This window comes from Amphiura filiformis, chromosome 14, assembly GCF_039555335.1.
Source record: "Amphiura filiformis chromosome 14, Afil_fr2py, whole genome shotgun sequence".
NCBI classification, from domain to species: Eukaryota; Metazoa; Echinodermata; class Ophiuroidea; order Amphilepidida; family Amphiuridae; genus Amphiura; species Amphiura filiformis.
In genome coordinates, this window is record NC_092641.1 from 48232706 (window position 1) to 48259727 (window position 27022).

The 27022-nt window shown below is 37.2% G+C and overlaps 2 protein-coding genes across 3 annotated transcripts; one reads left to right on the plus strand and one right to left on the minus strand.

Annotated features, from left to right (window-relative positions):
* Nucleotides 1–1631: 1631 nt before the first annotated feature.
* Nucleotides 1632–12430, minus strand: LOC140170220 (probable pterin-4-alpha-carbinolamine dehydratase). 2 transcript variants are annotated; one of them, XM_072193556.1, is made up of 3 exons: nt 12156–12331; nt 4329–4466; nt 1632–3034 (listed from the first exon to the last, which is right to left on the minus strand). In XM_072193556.1, the coding sequence occupies exons 1-3, from the start codon at nt 12243–12245 to the stop codon at nt 2855–2857; spliced, it is 408 nt and encodes a 135-aa protein (XP_072049657.1). In that variant the 5' UTR covers nt 12246–12331; the 3' UTR covers nt 1632–2854. The 2 variants fall into 2 exon arrangements, with proteins under 2 accessions (XP_072049657.1, XP_072049658.1); XM_072193557.1 differs by lacking the exon at nt 12156–12331 and adding an exon at nt 12345–12430 and having other exon boundaries at nt 1638–3034.
* Nucleotides 12431–25275: 12845 nt separating this feature from the next.
* LOC140169463 (uncharacterized) lies at nt 25276–26613 on the plus strand. The gene has a single exon (XM_072192723.1). It carries the CDS (start codon nt 25276–25278, stop codon nt 26611–26613), a length of 1338 nt encoding a protein of 445 aa, XP_072048824.1.
* The last annotated feature ends 409 nt before the right edge of the window (nt 26614–27022 follow it).

Below are 27022 nucleotides of genomic sequence, written 5' to 3' on the forward strand. Positions count from 1 at the left end.
ACCCTTGCTTCTTGCCCTCGCTTTTTAGACAATGCATGATCTGAGGTTGCTGTTCCGAACCCATGTTACGTTTTGTACATTACAAAGCATACAGCCCATAGTAAGGCCCTCTGTATCAATTTGCATACTGTACGGAATAAAGTGTAGTATCAACACGTCCGTCAATAACTTCAGATTGAGCATGTTATGTTGCTTTTGTCCTTTTATATTATGCAATGCCGATGTTCACCCCATCAATGGGAGAAGGTGCATTGGTCTGTAGAATATGGTGAATTTTATGTATTTTAAGATATGAATACAATAACACCTGTAGGCTAAATCAGCCTAAATACTGACAAATTAATACCATCATTTAAAACTTTCTTGTTGCATCTTCTAATAAACTTTAAATTGTTATTAAACCTGATTAAAATCATTGATTCTCAACTTAAACTAAACGTAGGAATGTACCAAAACTTTGTTAAACATGATTTTAATGTTATTCTACATTGTAGTATGACATTTTGCAATATCAAGTATTTAGTTATACACAAAAATATACTAATAAAAATGTTAAGTTACCACATAACTTAAATAACCTTGAACTTTACAAAAATATTTCTAAACAAAAATACCATACTGTTAACAAAACTCCTTTGTTAGAAAGATTACATTTGATTAAAAGGATGAGTTTTATTGAGTGACATACCTGGCTGTTTGATAAACTTGAACATTTTATGAAGTTCATTATCATTGTTGGACAGAAAAAACCTCGTATGTGGCCCTTGAACATGTTTTAAACAAAACTACCAAGAGGTTACATAGGAGGTTTTGCTTTAAACATGTTCAGGGGCTAATCAAATCTAGGAGGTTTTTCCTGTCCAACAAAGTTTTTTCCCTGCACACTGTACTTGCAACAGGATGTATTTGCAGATTGATCATTTTAAAGGGAGCTATAACCTCAATTTTCCATAGCCCTACTATTATAGGGCCTTTTAAACACACTATACTCGTGAGCAGCTAAAACCCAGTGACTGCTCTACCCAAGCTTTTTTTCTAGGGGAGTGGTCACTGGGTTTCGCAGTTCTCTGGATATAGCCAGGGTTTATATAGCATGGTTTTGGATCACCATAGTCTAAAGGCCCTATAGTAGGGCTAATTTTGCATCAGTTACGCTTGCAGCCAAAACATACACCCTTTTACTTTTCAAATCTTGGCCAAACATAATTTGATAATACAGTATTCTGGTATACAATGTGTTATTCCAGTTAAAATCCATCCACCCCTGGACAGTATGACCTTCATCTTCCACCCAGACTGTACCAATTTCAAATGGGGTTACTTGAATGGGTGACTCCATTTGAAATCTACACTCCCTGTGTTAGACTTCTCCGTAGTCCACTTGCCAATTGTGCACTACTCTGGCTATTAGTACATTTAAGCTTAAAACTCTGATTTAATTAATGAGTGCACAATTGATAGATTTTCACAACTGATCTTTTCAGTCACCGTACGCCTCTGTTTGTTAGCTTCCCAAGTGGACTACTGACTTTGCCTTGAGAGTTAGGCCAATTTCTGGCCTAACTAAAATTGGTGATGATGTAATGCATCTTTAAAAATGAATCTGGCTTGTGAATGGTCGCGCAGATCTCGTTATTGTTTAAATACGCCCGACGCGTACTGGTACCATTATAACTATACATGGTACACAGCTATCTAGGGAATGCGGCGCTTTTGTGCTGGTGGATGAACGTATGCATCTAGCGCGTATTGTACCACCATGCTTAGTCTTGTGGTTAGATTTTTTTGATAAACAAGTATGATTGACAGTGTGTGAGTCCCGGGGTAAAGTTCTGCTTAAAAGTGAAAGTCCATAGTCGGTTTTTTGGATAATAAACTGGCAGATTCTAAAATTAGAATTGTTCAGTATTGAAGTGTCATTATAATTATGCCATTATGATATGTTGCATTCAATAATATAAGCCTACTACTTTACTTTTACTGTCACAAATATAATTATATAGCCTAAACTTTTTCATAACCATTTTATACTAGTATTTTGATGTAGGCCTACTAAATATCAGTATAATTTCGAGTTCAACTGAATGATTAATAACATTTTTATTTATCAAAAATCGACTATGGCATAGTCTATCCCTGTGTGGGAGATTAAAGTTAAGTCTTCCATAGGGGGTGTATGGATTTCAACTGGAATAGCCCAATTCTATGGTTGACAAATCAGGGCATGTACAAACAATAAAATTTCCAATATATTGTAAAAGTGGAAATTTCTGTGCGATTAATATATTTGAGTTTTGCCAATTTTGAACGGTTTCCCTTGTTTTTAAATTTATATTTGTAAGTTTTCCTTACATTGCCCTATACACAAAAGGAATATATTCCCGCGAAAATAAATTTTGTGTGGAAATTTCCACTTATACAGTACATCCCTAGTCCCTACTCCTCAGGTCACTATGCCACTGACCTCACTTAATACAATTTGTACTCCACAATCAATTTAAACCACATGCAAACCTTTCTTTAGATACAATTTCTGGGTTAAAAAAAACCCCTAAAATCCTTCAAATAAAGTAGTCCCAGCTGCTCATGTTGCCATAAAATGTTTGTTAGTTTCTTATAAACAAAGATGATGCTGATTAATTTTTCTTCCCAAGATCCTTAGTAGCTATCCACAGCAATGGACATCTTGTGTGGGATTCACATAACCACAGGGCAAGCAAAAGAACACCTTATACCAATTTTTCAAATACAGAACGATACCACCATTTCAAAATCTCCTGGGAGTTATGACATATTAAAACACACTACACAGACTGTGAAAAGTTACTTCTTGACGAGTACAAGTTCCCTGCATCTATTTCTCTCCAGACACGACATCTTCCATGAAGGTTGCCAAGGTGACGTCGAGATGGGACACGCCCCCGACGTCGTGAGTGCTGAGAGTAACATCTACCTTGTTGTAGACGTTGAACCACTCAGGGTGATGATCCATCTTCTCAGCTGTGAGTGCTACCCTTGACATGAAACCAAATGCCTGGAGACAGGAAGAGAAAAAAAGTCGAGTTAGTAACTTTGAAAGGGGAAGTAATGGCCATGAGTGTATTTAGTCCAAGTTTCCCATCAAAAAGGAATAAAACTAAATCCACTAATCACTCCAAATACTCCCCCCCCCGATCCCCTACTGATAGGGCTATTAACATGGTGTGAAACATGTGACCACAGGGTACATAATAACAATATTACAATGCATTATTATCAATTGGTTTGTTTATCCACTGTGGTTTATCATTGGTGTGGGCTACCTGGCTAGACAAGCTGGGAGTGAAATTAAGAAGTGACAATTGTCTATAACAGGGTTCCAGCTACACCGAGTTTTGGGGTCTTTTAACACAGTGAAATCATGCGGACTCCATGTTTAAAATTTTGAAAATTATGGGGTCCAACTTGGACCCCATTGTTTGAGGCCGAAACCGTGATAACTGTACCAGAATTTGTGTCTAAGACTTTTAGAGATTAAATTGGACCCAATAATATTTGGACCTAGCGGGAACCCTGGTCTATAATGCACCAACTACTAATAATTGCAACTCTGCAATCTGTCTACATAAAATGTTTACATTCCGATGTTCTATTATCAATACAGTACAATTTCCAGTATTGAGTTAAAATCGCTCTATAGAGGTTATATGGAAGCAAAAACTTCATTCATATGGACATCAATTTGGATGATGAGTGTGGGATGTAGCTGTCAATTCGTTGGTCGCAACACATAGTGGCGTACGTGAAGGACAAAATACGTCTCCGAGCAAAACGTTTTTGAAGGATATGCTACACGTAACAGAGTCAATACTCCTCCACTGTTATCTCTTAGTGGCCCGATTCCATTTGAAATTGAATTTAAGGTTCAAATTATTAAACTGTATCTTTAATAGTTAAAAAGGAATAACTATTATAGGATAATAGCTAGCTCTAAATCTATACGCCACTATGTGAAACGGAAAATTTGGTAAATCACTCTACGCCACTATGTGTTGCGACCGACGAATTGGATCACCCACTTTCAAAGTTTACATATCAAAGTTTACAGCAATTAAACCTGATATGTGCACTGATCTGGATAAAATTTGCACTGACTTGATTAAATTGTGCACTGACCTCACCTGGTTAAAATTTGCACTGACTCGGTTAAAATTTGCACCGACTCGGTTAAAATTTGCACTGACCTGGTTAAGATTTGTACTGACCTGGTTAAAATGTGCACTGACCTGGTAAAAATGTGCACTGACCTGGTTAAAATTTGCACTGACCTGGTTAAAAAATGCACTGACCTGGTTAAAATTTTTGAACATGAATGTTTTCTTTATAGCATCCCTTCCTTCCACCTCTGTCCACTCTTTAGCCATCAAGGCCTTGAGTTGTTGAGCCCTGTCATCTCCAGCCAACTTAATTCTCTTTGGTGATGATGCCTATTGAAATAAGAAAGTTCATTATGCATACTAGTAAGTTATTGTTCATGACGAAAAGTTCCAAATTTTCTTTAAAAATTCAAAAAGTGTATATGATCATGACTATATTTGGAATCAGCGTAAAAGATGCTTTAGAATGAGTACCAACAAGCACGCTATTGGTTAAAAGGGCATTTCATGATCCACAGCATCATCCCCCACTTTTCTCAAAAAAAGTTGAGATTTTTATATCACTGGAAACATCTGCCTACATAATGTTTTTTTACAAAAATTTCTTGCAGATTAATTCGCTTTAGCAAAGATATCATGAAATTTTGAATTTCGCTCTGGTATACCAGAACGAAATTACAACACATTGTCTATGGAGCAGTGTAATACACATAGTCATGCATAACTCGCAAATGCAAAATCGGAATCAACTGAAATTTTGGGAATAAGTTTTTTGTGTGGATATCTACTGAAAAATGTCATAAAAAGAGGATGCTAGGATCACAAAATACTCCTATAAGTGGTTCTTGAGATAACTCTTGATGTTTTGAGAAGTTATCTCATAATTTGTACTTTTTATGTTGAAGCCTATGGCTAGCACGCAGAGCATTTACAGTTGATGTAACATACTATTTTCATACAGCTAAGTTTCAAATTTCAATACACATTTTATATAATTATGGTACTTACACCAGTATTTCGACTGCTCAGTGCCAAAAGTGGGTAAGTGCAAATTACATGTTACCTATTTAGGCAACAAATGGATGATCAATACAGCGATCACTGGTTATTACACAAGCATTGCTGCTGAAATGAGTAACATGTAATCTGCACTTACCTACTTCTGGCACTGAGCAGTCGATTTTTAAAGAATATCAATCACTTCCTTAGATTGGGCCAATCCAGTTAAAATCCATGCACCCTCTACATGCATGTGGAAAACATGACCTTAATCTACCACACAATGGGTGTGAATGACTAAGGTCATGTCTTCCTTAGGGGGGTGTATGGATTTCAACTGGAATAGCCCATTATACACCTTGGAAGGCCTGTCAAGGGCAGTAATATATTGTGGCTTTGTTGTGTTGACCTCAAACTGGTTTTTTAAGGTCCATTGGTTGTTTGCAATTTTCTTCAAATTCAATTCACTGAATTTTGTCTTCTTTAATGCTCTCACACCAAAAAATGGCTCAAGTAACATTGGGTGTATTATTCTAAACCCAATTTTTTTGGAGTACAGTATCACATATCAGCCTCAGGTACTTTTCTAACTTTCTGATGTGACAAGAGTTAAGTTGGGCAGTGGGGTTCAAAACAATTTTGTTGTATGTAGATAGTTGAGATAAGATCCAACTTCTGTGCCACTCTAAATGCAATGCATCACAAACAGAGTGTAAAGCACTGTGACTGGGGATTTGGTTAAGTGTTAAAATGAAACACTGAACTATTGCTGTAAGTTATTGGTACTACACCCCTGATAAATTTGTGTCTATTTTTGCATTTTTCTCAAAACTAATAACACAGTGGTAACAAAAGTTATGTAAGGGCAAGGAATCCAATTACTACACTGGAATGTCAGTGAATCAAGACAAGCGGTACATTATTTATGATAAGAAAAGAGGTACCGCTAGAATGTACCTAATTTCTTAACATATGTAATGAACCACTTGTCTTGAATCACTGAAATTTCAGTGAAGTAATTGGATTCCTTGCCCCTATAATATAAATAACTTTTTTTTACCAGTGTGTAGTTATTTTGTGAGAAAAATGCAAAATTAGTCACAAAATTTATCAGGGGGTGTAGTACCACCTTAACATCGGTTAAAAGTTAAAACACCCATGGGTTCCCTGTTAACTAGTTGCTTAGATGTTCTTGTGGATTTAAATGTAGGGCTACAAAAAAACGCCATTAGTTAGGCCAAAAACCGTACCTTGATTTTCCCTAGACCTAGAGATAAATGCTCCTAGGGTCATTTATGGTTGATTTAATTGGATAAAAAAATACTGAAAAACATTAAAGGCAACATTATTAATTTGTGCTCACTGCATTATGTATTATATATGGTCATTTTCACGGTAAAGGGTGTAACTTTGGATTTTTAACATTTTAATCCGTAGTGTTCTAATAAAGCCACAGAATTCCATGATTTTTGGCCACATAAGTCATCTAGTTAGCAGCTACCTTGGGTAGCATAATCAGCTTTGGGAGTTACTGCGTTCAGTTTTAGCAGGCTTAAATGTACTTAATATTGCCATTTTGAAAAACTATAAAAACAGTAACATTTTTGTAAAACCCTGTGTTTTCTTCAGTTAGTTCATGGATAATTTTTCTTATCCTGAAAGTACAGTCATATGTTCAGTAAACACTGCCACATTAGATTTAATTGTGAACAGCCCTGTATTTTTGAGAACCGACTTCGATATTTGTCGCTTCGAGGCTTCATTTTCCGTTAACAATTGTTAACAAACTTTGTGGGTGTAGCTTTGGTACATAATTCTTGGTTATTTCTTCACTTCTTCTTGATTCATAACAGTTGTTATCTTAACTTGAAATGGGTAACAAAAATTAGTCGATTTGCAAGCTTTTAAAATTTTTTATAAAATCTTGACTTCAAAGAGCCGTTTTTCCGTTAACTTTTTGAAGCCTCAAACAAACTGTTCAGCAAGCTTGTGCAAATATAAATAAAAGAGCTCATCCAATCTATTTATCAAAATGTAGCAAAGTAGATCCTCAAGTCACATGTTTTTAAATCGTGGAGATATATATCACCGCTTGAAAATGGGACCCAATACAAACTTTCCGTTAACAATTGAAGCCTCCGAAACAAATGAAGCCTCCAAACAACAATAAGATTAATTATCATCTATGCATATCTAAATTGGTGTGTTTCATACTGATATCTGCATTGTAATTATTACTTGATATGAGCAGAATGTCATAAATTAAAAAAAAAATTGACATTATGGTTAATGTTTGAAAAATATACTGATACCCAAAAAGCCTGTTTCGAGGCTTCACATGCAAAAAACACCACACTTAACAAATGGGTGAAAAAATTAACATGTGATAAATCTACAATATCTGCCGCATAGAATCATTGATTCAATACACACAAGAAAATAACAGCTTAGATGATCCCAACACTGTTGTTTTCAAAAAACTACTTCTGCAATGTTTAACAATTGTTAACATGAAGCCTCCGAAACAAAAAAAATGACTTGCTGTGATAATTTAATTTTTGTCACGACTGAAATTCAATACTTAGAAGCAAAGCATGAAAATTGGTAATTGTGATATTTTTTACCTATTTTTTTATGTCAACTTGTAGTGGTTAGCCAAATATTTTACTTTTATGATCACCTGTGTTGTTAACTGAAGCCTCCGAAACACAAATCGCTTGAATTGCCAATTCTAAAAATAACTCCAATTTCTATGAAACTTGGCTGGGAGGTTCCTTTCATCAAGTAGTATTTGTACATGAAGTTAGACATTCAAATTATTTTAGGAACCCAATTAAAACTTAAAAAATATGTTTAAGGTTTGGAAATTTCCATTGTAAATGACACTTGATGTTAAAAATTTTCAAAACTGCAATTACAAACATAGCAAAACATGGTATAAAATTTAACTTATATCTGTTGACTTACTTTGGAATGGGATTTCACATGTATTCCAGCTTTCATGTCATAATTTTCTGAGGTTATGTAAAATACATTTTTTCTTAGATTTTAACCAAAATGTTATGGAAATGTCAAATTTTTTATTAGAAATCAAAAGGTTTAAGCCTTGAAACATTATTTTACTGGAATTTAAGTTGCTTCTATGCATGATTTCAGTAAACAGAAACATATTTAAGTGGTTTGAAATTTTGACCCAAAAAATCAAAAGTTACACCCTTTACTGTGAAAATGACCATTTATTTAAAATACATTGGTTTTGTATTCATTTCTTACAATAAAAGATTATGACGTTTTTTTCCAATTTAAACAAAAATCAACCACAAATAATCCTAGCATTTATCTCTAGGTCCATGGACTCTCCAAATCCACAAAAAATTAAACACAAATTTTTGCCCCATTTTTAATAGGTTCCCACCCCCCTCAAATTTATGCCAAGGTGTTTCGAGCCAAAATGTGATTTGCATTGCAATGAAATAATGCAATTGCAAATTTGTCAGAGCCCTAGATAAATGAGTGATGAGATCCATTAGTGAATGCAGAACCCAGAGCATATGACGTCTCAAGTGCTGTATGTTATCCTGCAGAAGAGAATAGAAAGAAAGCAAATTGTTATAACTTCGCAGGTATACCCTTAGCACCCAGTGTTTAAGGATTTGTTAGGATAAAATCTAAAACTTACCTAAGCCACCTTAATTAAATCCTGTGTCTCAAAGCTGCCGTATGCTGCTAGTAAAATCGCACGCACGCAGTCCTCTTTGAAAATAAAGAAATTCATTTTTTTTATCTCTTATTAAAAAAAAACACAAAATGGCGAAAATAAAACTCAGAATTTGTTTTGATTTCAATGTTTTGGTTTTTTTGCAAACTTTAGACACAAATAGAGAAGAATAATAGTTTTGTAGTGCTCAGTGACTTTTTTGTCTGCTATTCCAACATTTACAACATTGGATATTATTTGCACAAATTGCTTGTCCGAAATCTTGTACCGGTACTGCACATTTTGGGTTTTCAATTTCTCACAAGCTTTGAGACACAGGATTTAATTTAGATGGCCTAAGTTGCTTTTAAATTGTGGATATCTCATACCCTAAAACAAGGATGCCAGTAAAATTACAAAAGAAATTAATTTGTTAGTATTATGACCAGATCTATACCCTTAATGAGAAGAAATTTGTGTCTAAATTAACCCTAACCATGCCCATGGTATTTTTGCTAGATTAATATTAGAAGGGAAAGAAGAAATGAAAAAGGAAAGAAGATGACCAAAGTTCCTTGCAGGCCTTGTCTTTTTGATCACTCTCACTCACCTAAAATTAATCTGAGGAGAGCTTTTTATCACTCGCCTACATTTGGTGTAATAATAATACAAGCGATTAAAAATCACTCGTCTACAGCTCACCTGACAAGTTTTGAGGAGAGTGGTTTGTCACTCGCCAGTAATTTTCAAAAGACAAGGCCTGCACTTGGTACCCCGGGATTCAAACCTTAGAGACCCCTTGCGTGTCACACAGAAGATCACCCGACACCCAGCCTCTTCTAGCCATGGGGGTAATGGGGTTACGCTTGCCTGGCCAGCAATTCCCTGGGTACGTGTGACTTGGGCTGATTGTGTCATCACATCACGTCATTCACGTGGAATGCATGCACGAGTGAGCAGTGGTTTAAATAGCGAGCTTTAGTGAGCTCTGGTTGAGTAGGGTTAATCACCTGTCCCATGTATAAAACACCCAGGTGTACATTTCCATCACCGAAAACAACTTTACACATGCAGGGAAGGGGAAGCTCATATTAAATGCACTTGTCAGTTAGTTGATGTCCCAGCCCCTGTGATCAGAGATGGCCGGGTGGCCGCCGGGCCTTGCAACTTGAGACGCATTTTTCAAATGTTAAACCACACGACCAAGTCTCAGACTAGGGCAATATCGGTGTGTAAAACGCAGACCAAGTTTCGACCCTTGTTAAAGTTTGTTCGGCTTAAGGCGGAAATTATTTGGCTTTTGTTACTGCACGAGTCAATAAAGTCCCAACTCTCGCTCGCGTAAATTAAATTATAAGCGTGCGCCAGTCACGCATTATGCAATGCACAACTAGCGTAAGCATTAGCATGGCACCCAACTGCGTGCATGCCATTCTGTATCAATACACGGTGTTATGCGTCTTAGTTTTTCCGGCTTAAATAAACCGAACAAACTTTAGCGGGGGCAATTTGCCCTCAGACGCAAAGGGGACACTTACCATTGTACTCAATGGGGGAAATCACAATTTCACAAAACATATCGTAAAATAAATACTTCTTGGCAGCCCTCGAATTAAGGATCTGAAGGGGCACAACTTTTTTAGGGCAAGTTGATAATTGCCTTGGATTTTCACTGAAAAGGCAAGGCAGCACAGCAGTTTGTAATATTTCAAAAGGGCATCATGGTAACTGTTGAAAATTTGAGAAGGGCACCAAGGTAATTTCTCAAAAGTGAAGAAAACACACACACACATCTAGATAATTTTATAATGAAGGGGCACGGCTGGGGCACCGATGGCAACTTCATTAAAGGGCACGGCAAGTGACTGCCTTGGGTAAAGGACATATTTTGAGGGCATTACGGCAGTGGGGATGGGCACCCATGGCAAAATGCCATGGGTGCCGTGGGTTAATTCGAGGGCTGCTTCTTGGTGAAACAATTCAAAAAGTTTGATTTCTTATGAACAGGGGAGTAAATTCCCAATTAATAACAAAAGGAAAAGCAAATTGGTGTTTTCTATGTGGAGAAAATTGACTGGAAGTGGAACTGAAAGGCTCTGTACAAACTGGATAGAACATTAATATTGTAGAATAGGGATTTTGTGAGGGTGTCCCCTTTGACAGATGGGAGAAAATGGGTACTTAGTGTACTGGATGGAACAAACCCAACCGAGAGAATTAACATTGACAACCTGTTTGACCAAAATACATTTATACATTGCTTATCTGCATGACATACTAGTACACACTATTACTAGGCCAAGTAAAAAAAATAACATATGTATATCGCCCGGACTTTTTCAAAAATCAGTGAGGGAGGTCCTTTGTTAAATTATGTTGCTTGATATGCACAAATTATGCAAATTAGGTACGGTACTTAATTACCATATTTTGCGACGAAAAACTACTAAAATTTGGAGACCACCAATTGCCAACCCCTCCACCAAATTGCATCACTATACGCCTTACCAGTTCCAAGAAATTGCACTCGCAAGCTGGGACGGACAGACGGACGGCCGGGCCCCCCAACTCAACACAAAAGTTGGCAACCATGACAGTTACCAAATCTTTTATAAATAAAGACCCCCTTTGCAATGATTTTTCACCAAATTTACCCTCTTTTTCATGCAAAATCGAGGACAAAATTGGCCAAAAACAACCCCTTTTTGTGGTTTCACCCCCTTTTCAATGACTAGAATTTCAAACACCCCTTTTCAGTGACACTAAAGTCTAAAATATTGACATAAATTTACCGGATTTTTCCAAGTACCGTACCCCTTTTATCCAAATTTCGCAGACAGTGCAAATTTTAATAAATACCCCCTATTTTGCTGATTTCACGGTCAAATTTTGTGGACTGTCCAAATTAAATACCTCCTATTTTCCCAATTTCGCGGTCCTCGCTACTGGTAAAAAATTACCCTTTTTCCACGCTATTTGGTAACTCTCATGGTTGTCAATTTAAATTTTTGTGTCGAGTTGGGGGGCCGGGCCGGACAGACGGACAACCAGGAAACATAATACCTCTGCCGATGGAGGCATTAAAAATCATGACTGATATTGTGATAAATCATGAAATTATCGTGAAAATTTTATTATTAAAAAATTATACAACTTGACAAAAAATGTGATTTCCAATCATTTGTAGAGGTGGGCCCACTATGCATACAATTAATGAATAGAGTCACTCGTGCACTAGCATTATTATACTTTATAGTTGTTGAAACTCCACGGTAGGCCCTGTCCATTCAATGCAATGCAACAGGTGATTTTATTAAGCTTACCTGTTTATATAAATTGATAATTCCGGCGCACAATTCATGGAGGCGATGAGCAATACCATCAAATTCCGGGCCATGTTCCTCTGGTGGCATAAACTCTAGCTCATTGCCGCCCTGTTCTGCACTGCCTGAACTCTGAGAAAACAAATAACAGGCAAAAATTAGGAAAAAATGCCACCACTTTTCACTCACCATTTTGTACAGAATTCTCGCCAATCGCATGGTGTTTTGCTGGTACGCAAAAATATTTGCCTACTATTTCAATCAGTGGATTTCAATTACACGATTTACACAAAATTGAAGCCATAAAAGGTCAGGAATCAAATTACTTGTTTATGATGGCGCTATTTATTTTAAATTTTTGATTAGGTTTTCGACACACCACTCCACGCCATACATAAATTCTGCCAGTCACATTTCCCTAATATGAAATTTTTTAAAAGTAAAATTTCAATTTTAATTTTACTTCATTAAAGTTTGGCGGAGGCGGGGTTCGAACTCACGGCGGCGGACTGCTTTGGATACACTATGAACCCAGCGCCCGGCCATTTGTCTTCTTGGAATTCATTTGAAACTTATTTGAAGGTATAATCGCAACTTCAACATAGGCCTACCACGTGACAAGCAAAGGCAGAAAACGTACCATATTTTGGAATTTTATTTGCCTAAAAACATTTATGTGTATTATTAGCGCTCAATTAAGTTAACTGCGTGTTTTATACAACAAAAATCCAATAATAAACAGTGATAACTGGGCGTCTGTATGGACAATACATTATATCGATTTTGACACGTGCTTGTGTCTCAGTACATTTCCATGGTCAGTAAAATACTATAGAGGAAAACCTACCATTTTCTTGTATACACGTTCGATGTTTTTATCAATTACATAAAAATTCCATTTTAGACCCCAAATGTTTTTTTCAGGAAATAAAAGATTAGATTACCATAAAAACGAAACAGTAATCTTTTGCCGGGTCTAATGTAATATTCACATAGGATTTTCAACGTTTTTTCTATCCTTATTTTTGCTCAATTAAAAAAATATTTTGGCATATAAAATTGAAATAAAATTCTCTGCTTCTTAAACGACATCAAATGTGCCACAATTGGGTATCACGAATCGTTATATATGATGTGCAGTTAATATTCATATTTTCTTTTATACAGAGGATGCTTCAGTTTTGACAGGAAAAATATTTTCTTGAAAACCCTCTCACTCGGTTATTTTAAAAAAGGTAACCACGCTTCCCTAGAATGTGCAATAAATTAGCATTAAAATTTTTCTTATTCTAACAGCAAGCGTTTCTAGAATGTATTTTGGCGAAATGTGGTGTGGGTTTTCGAATAGGGGATGACGGTCATGTTTCAGTCTTCAGTGGATATGCTTGTATGGCAAGCCACATCATTCATAAATGCGAGTTTTGCCCGCTATACTGGTCGAGGAGCCCGCTATACTGGTCGAGGAGCCCGCTATACTGGTCGAGGAGCACGCTATACTGGTCGAGGAGCACGCTATACTGGTCGAGCAGCACGCTATACTGGTCGAGTTTCACCACGCCGAACGGCGAGTTTTCACCACGCCGAACGGCGAGTTTTTCTGACGTCGATCTAAAATACTTATAGTTCACGAACAAATACTACATGTAGGATTATAATAATGTTTAAAAACAATTTTGGTTAACTTTTTTCGGGGGTGGGTCTTTTATCTAGTTTTTTCGGTATAGCCTATCTCTTATAAAACGAATCAATGAAGTTTTAAAAGCGGGGTTCTCTTGCTCTCGTTTCTGATTGGACTTAAGCCGTTAAGCCTACACAGGGCATTTAAACAAGCTGCGTCACGCAGAGTTTTAACCCAATTAACGCGATCCACGATTTGCGTAGGCCTACACTCACATGTATTATTTGTATTGCTACTTGAACAATGTTCAGAATGTTGTATGAACGGAGCTCATTCATAGGATTTCGGGCATGATCGTTGATTTATACGAGTGTTTAAGCGATCATGCCCGAAATCCTATGAATGAACCCCTAATTCAATGTTAGTTGCAAATTCAATCAGTCAGGTTATTTATTAATGTTATTTATTGAAGATCGGGTTATGTCCTTTAACCCCCCCGGGTATGTATACGGGGATGTGCCGCCCATGGTTTTAGTCTCAATGGGTTTTAGTCTCATATATTTTCCTACTTTATTTCCCCGGATAGTACTGCAGCATTACAAGGAAAGCCGCATTCAAATACCACAACAAAATGTTTGGTTGTAGGCTACTTGTAGGGCCTACTCCACCGACCGATCCTAATGTGCAGGGTTGACCCATAATAGGCCTATATCTAGACCTATTACGCCTATTTTTTAATCCAAAAATTAAAAGAGTCTATTTTTTTTTCAAAAAAGAAAAATCCAGTTTTCCCAAAAAATTAGTTTTCCTTCAATAATTCAAAGCACATTCCTGACAAGCACTTTTTATTGTGTAATAAACATTTAGACCATATCAGAGAGGATGCCCACAATTAAGAATTAAAAATAAATAATGAAAAATCATAAAAAAGTGAAATGTAGGCCCTATATGATGATATTATATGATGTTATATAGGCCTACACTTAAAACCAAAATAAAGAAATACTTAAAGGGCCACAAAATCACAAGCTATCTGGTCAAGAATGATAAGAGGAATACCGGTAGGCCTAACTAGAAAAGAGCGGGAACATTTTTACGTTAATTTATAGGCCTAATACGAAAAAGAAAAGAGATCAGATCCTTTAAAATAAAACACAGCACAATTTTCCTTTAATTTCATTTATGATATTTCCTATTTATTTTCCATTTTTATACATTAAACAGAACTTCAGTCACATTTTCCAAGGGCAACACCTGATATATAGGGCCTACATGTAGGGCCTGTCATGCATTTTTCATAGAGCGACCAATTTTCAGTAAGCTAGTGAGTCAAACTTTGGAGCCAAAAACAATGGGTTGTAAAACACGATATTGACAAATATTGCAAAATTGTTTTTAAACATTATTATACTACGTGTAGGCCTATTATTATTATACTACGTGAATATTTTAGATTGACGTCAGAAAAACTCGCCGTTCGGCGTGGTGAAAACTCGCCGTTCGGCGTTGTGAAACTCGCCGTTCGGCGTTGTGAAACTCGACCAGTATAGCGTGCTGCTCGACCAGTATAGCGTGCTGCTCGACCAGTATAGCGGGCTCCTCGACCAGTATAGCGGGCTCCTCGACCAGTATAGCGGGCTCCTCGAACAGTATAGCGGGCTCCTCGACCAGTATAGCGGGCAAAACTCGCATTTATGAATGATGTGGCTTGCCATATGCTTGTTCTATTGGCCGATTGCCCGGGCCGATTGCTGGCCCGTGGATAACTTCATACTGCAGTTATTAATTGACATGTTCGGCACTTCTCGCATTAGCCGACTTTGCGGATATGTATTTAATAATGCTGTTGCAGCTATTTTTCATTGTTTATTTTTTGATTAATTGTATTTTGTATCTGAAGTAGCACAATTTGTATTTTAGCCACCTTATGTAGGCCTATTTGTACTAGTTGCAAGGTCTAAGCCAGTGTTAAATACCTGCTATTGCCAGAACCTAATATATTTGTGCATCACCTACATGCATGCATTACATTTAAAACTCATAACTTCTCAACATCAGCTCAAATGCTATTTTGAACTCACACCATAATCTAGTACCTGAGCATGTACATAATACATATAGCTTGGCTTGCTTTGAGTGTTTTATATTCTATTGTGACAGTGTGGTGTTTTCGTCTGTGGAGTTACCAGTGACATTCACGCATAAAGCGGTGCACCTGAAACAAGAGGTGGGAAGTCCAGAATTGATTGATTGATTGATTGCTTAGGCCCTACTGTCCGTTTTCCTATAGGCCTACACAATACACAGTGCTCTCACCACCATTGACGCGCGACCTTTACAAATAGTGTATGAAGAAGTATATTGCATTTGCCTATGTAGGCCTAGGCTATTATAGCATCACTGTGTGAAAAATAACCGGCCAATATTTTAACTATGATTCTCCAAACTTCTAGCAAATAGGCCTATATTTCTCTAACATGACCTAAAATTACAGCTAGGTTAGATGTTCAGAAGGGGTCGCACTTTCGTAGAATATGAGTGAGGGCAAAGCATAGCATAGCATGCCACAAAAAAACGGTACAAGCTACATTTAAACTAGGGTAGGCCTACCTGCAGGTAATATGGGACCATTAAGGACGTTTAGCTTATTTGCATAAAAACTAAAGAAGATATGCCCACAAGAGATTGTTATGATGAACAACCTGTCCTTTAAGATTAATAAAACAGGCAATGTTACCTTGTTTTTATGTTTGTTTGGACGCTATGACGTCAAAATTACGTCATCGTCAAGTGTCCCATATTACCTGCATGTGCAGGTAATGGGACACTGTGTTATCTCTATGGTGAAAATCAAAAAGTTCAGAAAATCACTCTTTTGTTCTAAAAACATTTTTGTTACATGATTTTGAATGTTATTGTTAAATGCAAATTTCTACAAGAAAATTCAATTTTCTAAATAGTTTTGCTTTTCGCATTGACAATGCACACAATTTCCTATGTGTCCCATATTACCTGCACCCATTCAGTTGAAAATCAGAGAAAATAATCATTTATAAAGGAAAGTGCCACTTGTCAGTGGAATTTTACCTGCTGATAAGCTTAACCCATCACCTAAAGATCATAAAAATGACAAATGCCCCTCAGTAGGCCTACCAGAGTTTTTGGATACACAATCATAAAATGTGACGTCATTGATTTTATATCAGGCCATAAAAACGACATAATATTTTGGGCAATTTCACTCTTTTTGGCATTGATTTCCAAGAGTTTGATACACAGACTCCAAAACTGCATTTCTAGAAGCACAATTGATGTCTCTAAACACTTAACAAATCAACTTAAAGTGTTTACCTTCTCTAAGCTACTTTTTGTTAAAATGAAAACAGGTGTCCCATATTACCTGCTGTCCCATATTACCTGCACCTACCCTATTCTATGAAATTCTAGAAAATAGCCTATAGTTTTGTAACATGTCCTAAATTTTTAGCTAATTTAGGTGTTTGGAGAGGATCGCACTTTTGTGTTTTAGGAAGGATATGTAAACGACAGATAACACCAAAAATATGAAGAAATTATTTCCAAACCGTGTTAAGTCAACAATCATTATGTTGCTCATTTTCAAGAATGCTGGTTAACAAAAAGCAGGGCATTGTCTCATTTCGTGAACAAAGGTGCACATACCATTGTTTCCTTCCGTTTCCTTTATAATCGGTTACCCAACTGAAGCTGTAATACCAGCTTTATTGCGATATCGCACATCATGAAAACAGACACATGTGCACAACCAGATGCAGAGAAGATCCGATTTAATCAGTTGAGCTGTTTCAATGAGTGTTATCTTGGTTTAATAGCTTTTAATGGGGTTTAAGTCCTGCAAAGGTCGAGATGAATTCTACTGTAGACATGACTGCATCATGTGCGGAGCAGCTCGTTGAGTTAATAAAAATTCCTTTAAAAGGAATAGGGCGGCCAAATGAAAAATTGTCAAGAGAAATGAAAGAATGAGTAAGTCTTCACAATTAAAAACAGGGAAAATATGACACAACATCGATTTCCAATGGGGGAATAACACAAAATGTATAAACAAAGTTAAAAGAGTTTTTAACTTTATACGTTTATACGTTTGTTATTCCCCATTGGAGGTTGTGTCATATTTTCCTGATTTTAATCTTATCTATTGCTTATCCTTTGTTCTCTGCTGGTCAGTTGGAACAGATTTTCCTGTTTTTATATTAACCCTTCACATCATAACAGAAGACGTTTTATCTTAACATTTTATATAAAACATTGTTATAAAACTTTTGTAGATAATAGTTATTTAAAACATTTTCGTAATCATACCTAGATAGGAAGACTTCTGCTCATATTCTCTGGTGAGACAACAGGGCTGGGTTATCTTTCCATATCAAAATTTAAAAAGCTGTCATATCAATTTCCTCAATATGTTGTTTTGATACAACTTATGAGGGGAAAAGTTTGATTTTACAATATTTCGATATTATTGTTTAACTTTGTAACTTTATTATGATTAAGGGGGTACTACACCCCTCGATAAATTTTGTGACTATTTTTGCATTTTTATCAAAAACTATTAACACAGTGGTAACAAAAGTTATGTATATTATTGGGGCAAGGAATCCAATTACTACACTGGAATTTCAGTGACCCAAGACAAGCGGTTCATTTATGATAAGAAAAGAGGTACCGCTAGAATGTACCTCGTTTCCTATACTGAACCGCTTGTCTTGAGTCACTGAAATTTCAGTTTAGTAATTGGATTCCTTGCCCCAATAATATACATAACTTTTGTTACCAGTGTGTTATTATTTTTTGAGAAAAATTCAAAAATAGTCACGAATTTACCACAGGGGTGTAGTACCCCCTTAACATAACTGTATTTCAAAGCGTCAAACTATATCATTATTTTGTCCCAACAAAAATAATCCAGGGAATAAAATATTCATTCATATGATTATTTATTTTAATTAACCTGGGCCATTTCTACTAGTGCACATGCATTCTAATAATTTGTCTATAATACCTTATACAAGCATCAGCAAGCACTATTTGTCACAAGATTTGAAAAGTAAATAGCCTATGTACACACTGAACACAATGCACATACAAGCTGTATTTAAGTACATGCCGAAGCTGTCAGTATAAAATGATATAATATGACCTTCACGATGCTATTAATTTAGCCTAAAGATTAGGAAAACTAGCAAAACTGGTGAATGACTGGTACTGTTCAAATAAAAACGTCTGCAAATCTTGCTGCAATTTCCATATAGTATTTCTATTACTTAAATAATTATTTTTGTTATTTCTTTTAATACAAACACATTACTGCCTATGACGACTTTATCGTATTACTTATATATCAAAATCAAGTAATAATTACAAAACTCGCCGTAAACTATCACCTCTGTGGGTGTTTGGGATATAACCGGCACGAATATTTTCTCAACACTGCGGCATGTGAAAAAGTAGGTCAATAGTCAGAGAATATAGGGCGGGTGCGGCACGCCGCACCCGCCCAAAAACTGGAATGCTGTGACCTCACAGTCGGTGCGGTGCGAAAAACATAGATTTAGTGTTGTATATACATCATTTAGTGGCGTAGGGTGCCTTTGCCTTTTAAATAAGACGCTCTAAAAAGGCTTAGGAAAACTGTTGCTCACTGAGCTCTCAACATTATACCATTTAAGGGGTCGGGCCAATATTTGAGGTAGGTTATAAAAGTTTATCGATTCATCATAATTTCTCAAAAAGTTAAAATCTCAGTCATAACAAATAACAGTTAAAATGAAAGCCATTATGGGGGGGGGGGGCTAATTACTCTTTAGGCCTATAGGCCTAATAGATTTGTTTCGGTGTCCCAGTCATCTGAGTCAATTATAGGCCTACGATATTGATATTTGAAAGGCCAGTGCGCGCGAAGCGCGCAAACTTCAAATCAGTTGACCCTATTTTGTCGCCCCAATTATTCCTTCCAAAAGCCAGAAGGTCTTGCGAGCGTATCGAGCGAAAAAAAACCCTTTTTTGGTGAAAAAGGTCAAAATTTACCCATTAGCGAGGGTACCGGCACAAAAAAAATGACATAAAATTTGGAAAATGTAAGGAACACTTGAGGTTTGTCTTTTAAAACCTGCATTTTGGTACAAAATTGTGCTGGGATGTGTCGTTTCAACAGATTTCCCACATTCGCCTTGCTATGGATGGGCCTATATAGCCTAAACATCGAATTGCGTTATCTGTTGACCTAATGTGAAAAAGTGTATTTAAGGGGAAGTGTTAAATTAGCTATTTAGTAGAGTAAAGTCCCGGGGAACTCCAACTTTGGAGGTGACGCGTATGTAGGGCTGTTAAGTCAATAGTCAATATCCTTTGCACTAATATTCCCATTCAAATTTATATAGAGGTAGGCGTACAAACCAAATTGGCAGCAAGAGTGAATTTCAAAATGGCCGCCATTTTGGTATGTTGGCTTATTGAGTTAAATTATGCACGTATTGTAAAGCGACAGAAATTCAAAATAGCCAACATTAATATTATACTTTCAAGTAGGCATGATGTACCAATTTGGCAGCCATATTTACCACGATGCGATTCCTTTGTTTGCAGTAGTATTCATCGACCACGTTGTATGTATGTTGGAATTAGTTGTCATCATCATCATCATCATCATCATCATCATCATCATCATCATCATCATCATCATCATCATTTTCATCATCATCATCATCATCATCATCATCATCATCTCAGAATAGTTATTGATCCATATTCTTACATATAGCCTATCCAGTGGACACTGTCCACACACTTCAGTGTAATTGAGTCCATTCTTTCTGCAGCTACATTTCTTTGTGATGCATCCTGTAGAACAATTGCATCGAATCATCTTCAGCAATGATTCTGGTGCTGGACTTCTTTTCATCATGAATGGAACAAATCTGCATGTCACCTTAAACAATCCATCCCCAGTCAGATACGTTCTCCTAGAGTTAAGCTTTGCAGCAGAGGCGGGTGGAAGTCTTTCAGGTTTAACAAAGTTCTCTGCTGGGCAAACTTTTTTTTGGAAAGAAACCAAAAGGATTCCAAAGACTCTAATTGCTGACCATTAAACAAGGACACCATTGCTTTGCAGTCTTCACTTTCTATATATTCTTGATCCATACTGGGAGTGCAAAATGCCTTGGAACAAGCTTGTAATACAGTATCACCATTGATAATGTTGTGCAATACAGACTTCATGCCTACCCCAAATATTCTTGAAGTAGTGTTGCCGGGAGTGTTGCAACCTGAAAACGCATAGGCAAACAACAAATCCGAACAAATGTCATCACTGAGTAAGCGCTTCGGAACATGCATCTCATTCAGCATGGATTACAAGGCATCATTTCTGTTGCATACGCTCCCCAATTAGTTTAATGAGTGTCTGTTTGTTCAGATCATTTCTTTTTTGCCAGCAAATTGCCAGCATCTGATATGTCTACATTATTTGCAACCCGATTCTTGCGGCGCTGATTCGTATTATCCTTTGTGTTTTGTCCACCAGTGTATCTCAAAGACAACCGTGACCTTGCCATAGTGATCAAATGTGAAAGATGTATGATTGTCAGCAAGAAAACTATAGGTGCTTCCTTCTGTCCACTTCAAGCGATGTAGAAGAGAACCTCCATCAAGAACATAGTGATCAGTCCTTAGAACCGTCTCACGGCCATCAGCCTCTGATGAGGACACATGATCCTGTATGGCTTGTAGTAGTGGTGCTTTATCTGGAAACCAGAAACTTTTGAAACAACAGAGCTGGATCAATGGTTTGGTCATCAGTGACCTTGACAGTCCGTGCAGATGCAAGGGTCTTGACTCTAGTCTTCCGTTTGTAGTTATATGAAAAGACAGCATGTCCTTCCATTTTGTTTGACTGTATCCTTGCCTACTTTGAACCGGTTTTGCATGTGACTCACTTATCAGACTGAGGCTGATGCCCCTGAGACAGTTCCAAGGACTGATCACTATGTTCTTGATCGAGTTCTCTTCTGATAAGTATGCATGATTCAAATTTGATCACTATGGCAAGGCCACGGTTGTCTTTGATTGATGCATTGGGGACCGTATGCACCAGAAAGGATGTCATCTGATCCACGCTGAAGGAGATGCCGATATTGGTACAGTGAAAGCAGCAGTCGCATCATTTAAGCCTACAATCCTAATTAGAGAAGACACATCTGTTGGTACTACTTCTTCATTATGTAGAAAAGGACTGCAAGGACTTATACTTTCGGTCTGACAATGATAAACCATATGTATGATATCAAAGGTTCCGAAGCGCTTACTCAGTTATGACATTTGTTCGGATTTCTTGTTTTCAGGTTGCGACACTACTTCAAGAATATTTGTGGTAGGCAAGTCTGTATTTAACAAAATCATCAATGGTCATCCTGTATTACAAGTTTGTTCGGAGGCATTTCGCACTCTCAATAGATGGATCAAGAATATGTATTAAGTGAAGGTTGCAAAACAATAGTGTCCCTGTTTAATGGTCAGCAATCAGAGTCTTTGGAATCCTTACGCTACCGGCTTCTTTCCCAAACAAAAATGCACAGCAAAGAGCTTTGTTAAACCTGAAAGACTTCCACCCACAACCTCTGCTGCACAGCTTCACTACAGGAGAATGTATCTATAGGTCATGCAGTGGATGTGTAAAAGTGATGGTGTGCATCCAATTGACTGGGGTGGATTCTTTAAGGTGACAGATTTGTTCCATACATGATGAAAAGAAATCCAGCGCCAGAATCATTGCTGAAGATGATTCGATGCAAAATGTTCTACAGAATGCATCAGTATTTAATGTAGGTGCAGAAAGAATGGACTCAATTGCAATGGAGCATGTGCACACATATGTGAGAACATGGACAAGGAACTATTCTCAGATGATGATGACAACTAATTCCAACATACATGTGGTCGATGTATACTACTGTAAACAAACGAATCGCATCGTGGTAAATATGGCTGCCAAATTGGTACATCATGCCTACTTGAAAGTATAATATTAATGTTGGCTATTTTTGAATTTCTGTCGCTTTACAATACGTGCATCGAATCGTGGAATAGCAAGATGAATTTTGTTTACTTCAAGAATATACTGTAAGCAACATATTGATTTTTATACTGGTGATTATAGCTGACAGCTATTTTGAAATGCTATATGGCTGCCAAATTGGTACATATGCCTACTTAAAAGTAATTTTAATGGTACTATTGGTGCATATGATGTTGGTTATTTTAGAATTTATGTCGCTTTAAGTTTCAAATTGCAATACGTGCATAATTTAAGTCAATAAGCCAGCATACCAAAATGGCGGCCATTTTGAAATTCACTGTTGCTGCTAATTTGGTTCGTATGCCTACCTCTATATACATTTTAATGGGAATATGGGTGCAAAGGATATTGGCTATTTTATAAAATCCAACGCCTTTAGTTTCGCCTTACAATTACGTGCATGATTTGATTTCATATGCCAAAATACCAAACTGGCGGCCATTTTGAAATTCATTATGGCTGCCAAATCGATCAATCTAAATACCACATTACAAAGATTCATTACTACATCCAGTAATGTACTTCTGAACAAGGTTGTCAGCAGTGGAACCCACAAAAACGAGTAAAAAATGGATGAAATCAGTAGATTAATGGGTAATTTTCCAGCTTTTGGCGGCCATTTTGATTACGTCACAGTTGGACCCCTCGCCCAAGTTGAATTTTTGTAAACTTTTGATATGCTATTCATTAGACCCCATACTGCAAGAAAATACCAAAAAAAGCTTCTGTTGCAATTTTTTGGGGGTTGGGGGTAGCTGTGCCATATTTTGATCCTATTAAAAAAAGTCTGATTAGATGAAGGGATCCACTTGAAGTTTGGACAAAAACCAATCACAGATTTCTATTTTCCACTAGATCTCACACAGCTCTTGTGAAGCCATATGCGCGCACCCGCGCACCGTGTAGTAAAACACAGTCTGCGTAGAGTCCAGATTGGTTGTGCTTGGAAATTTCTGTGTGCTCGGGTGTATCGAGGTGGAAACTGTTCGTTGATACATAAGGGAATCGTTTTTGTATTCAAACCTTATCACGTGTGGTGGCTCTGAAAAGAACCGTTCACTGAAGACTGTGTCAACAACAAGCAGACCTCGCCTATCCGCTAAAGTAAAAAGTTTGGTGGCTCTAAAGAGCCGTTCACTGAAGACATGTCAACAGAGAACAAGCAGACCTCGCATATCTACTAAAGAACGGTAAGTTTAGTGGCTCTGAAAACAGCCGTTCACTGAAGACTTAGATCAGTTATCATACAGACTGCCGTCAGATAATCATTTGACAACGACTGGAAGCGAGATGAGCGTATAATCATTTCATTGTGGATGTGATAGAGCAGATTTCACTTTATCATGTTTATTGACAGATGTGTTGTTTTATAAACCAGACTCCAGCAAGTCTCTCAAAATCTCCTTCGTTGCTGTATTTAAAAAGCACATTATTGGCTATGTAAACTGGTTAAAATGTACAATGACGACCAACACGCATGTAGAATTAACAATCTCTCATGACATTCTGCAAACAACAAACTTAAGCTTCCACCTTTTTATCCTCCAAAAAACCCAAAATATATTAATATACCATTCTGTCATATTACAACACTTCCTGTGGGTGATTCCCAATGATGTCACCTACTTTATATTCTTGGGGATCTCCCAGTTAACACTATTATATGCACTAAGATTGAGCAATACTTAATAACTCTGACTGTGTTTGTTTACTGTAACCAAAGAGGTTTCCCCCAAAAACATGCCATAACCTACAAACTCTTGCATGATTACTAGTACTTCCAAGGTGTTTCCCCTTGTCTCATATTTCTCATGACATATCTTTATGTTGTAAACAAAGATAGATAATTAAATTAAATTACTCAGGGCACATCACGATGATGATGATGATGATGGTGATGGTGGTGGTGATGATGATGATGATGATGGTGATGGTGGTGGTGATGATGATGATGATGATGATGATGATGATGATGATGATGATGGTGATGATGATGATGATGATGATGATGATGGTGGTGATGGTGGTGATGATGATGATGATGATGATGATAATGGTGATGGTGGTGATGATGATGATGATGATCACGATGATGATGATGATGATGATGATGATGATGATGGTGATGATGATGATGATGATGGTGGTGATGATGATGATGATTATGATGATGATGACGCTGCTGCTGCTGCTGCTGATAATGATGATTGTGTATACACTTATATAAGTGTTGCGGAGTCAGGTGTAAGTAGGATTTGAGTAGAATTTCAATCATTCATAGTGCACTTATGTCCACCATGATGCAGTCATGTCTACAGTAGAATTCAACTCGACCTTTGCAGGACTTAAACCCCATTAAAAGCTATTAAACCAAGATAACATTCATTGAAATGTCCCCGGGGTACAATTTCTATAACTTTCCTCGAGGTACCTCTAACCATGGTGGAATTGCTGTTATATACAAAGCATCTCTGAACTTTAAGATCACAAAATTGAACTATGACTTTGTTACATTTGAATATGCTAGTGTTAATGATCCTATTAATGGTATTCAGTATATCATTGTGTATAGGCCACCACCCTCTGCCAAAAATCGTTTACTGCTTTCTGATTATTTGAATGAGTTTGAGGATTTCTTGGGCGAAATTTCTCTTTTCCCACAGAAGGTGGTTATGTTGGGGGATTTTAACATACATGTCAATTTGCCATCTAAACCTGAGGTCAAACGTTTCCTTGCCTGTGTTGAAGCCAATGGTTTTCAACAACATGTTATGAAACCCACCCATATTCATGGAAACACCCTGGATCTTATTTTATCCAGACCCAGTGATAACCTTATTCAATCTACTGATGTGCATAACAATGGCATGTCTCCTGACCATTTTATGGTCCTATGTGATGTCAATTGTAGTAAACCCTCTCTCACCAAGAAAATGGTTAAATGTCGTAACTTTAAGGCTATTGATAGGGATAAATTTGTTTCTGATCTATGTAACTCTCTCAATGACATGACTCCGGATGCAGTTTGTGATGTGTACATTCATGATTATGACACCAAGATTAGCACCATTCTAAATGTCCATGCGCCTGAGACGACAAAGGCTCGCACTATTAGACCACGGTACCCGTGGTATAATGATAACATCAAAGATCAAAGAAAGGTGCGTCGTCGCTTAGAACGAAAATGGCGTAAACATGGTTCCCTTGTTGACAAACAAGCTTATCTTGAGCAAAAGTCTTATGTCAATGGGCTCATTGAAACTGCTAAGAAGGAGTTCTATCATGATAAATTGGCTTCTGCGGATGCCAAGGGTATTTTTCAAACTGTTAATACTCTCCTTAACAAGTCTCAAAAACCATTGCCATCTTGTGACTCTACCCAAACTTTATGTAACCAATTTGCTGAATTTTTTGAAAGCAAAGTTGCCAAAATTCGTGATGGATTGGATCAAGAAAGTCTTGACCACCATGACTTGGAATCCAATATGTGTTCTTCATCCCTCACTGACTTTGAATGTGTGTCTGAAGATGAGGTTCTTAAACTTGTTATGCAGTGTCCAACAAAGACCTGCAAGCTTGATATCATCCCCACCTGGCTGCTCAAAGAGCATTCTGAGGTTTTTGCTCGCTGTCTCACTGTTATTATAAATAAGTCTCTGTCTGAAGGTGCATTTCCAAAGTCATTGGGCCAAGCTATCATCACTCCTGTGTTAAAAACCATCTCTTGACCAGAATGAGTTGGCCAATTACAGACCTGTGTCAAACATATCATTTGTTTCTAAACTAATTGAGAAAATTGTGTGTAGACAGATTACTGAGTATATTCATGTAAATAATCTGGGTGAAAGATTCCAATCTGCGTACACTTCTAACAGGAGCACAGAGACTGCGCTCATCAGGGTCAAGGGTGAAATGTTAGATGCTGTAGACAGAGGGGCAGTAGTTTTATTAGTCCTTCTTGATCTGTCTGCAGCATTTGACACCATTGACCATGATGTGCTAATGTCCCGCCTAGAACATAGATTAGGGATTTCAGGTACTGCATTACAGTTGATACGTTCATACCTCACTTGTAGGACCACGCAAGTTCACATCGACGGTTTCTTCTCAGAAAAGCGTTCACTTGACTACGGTATC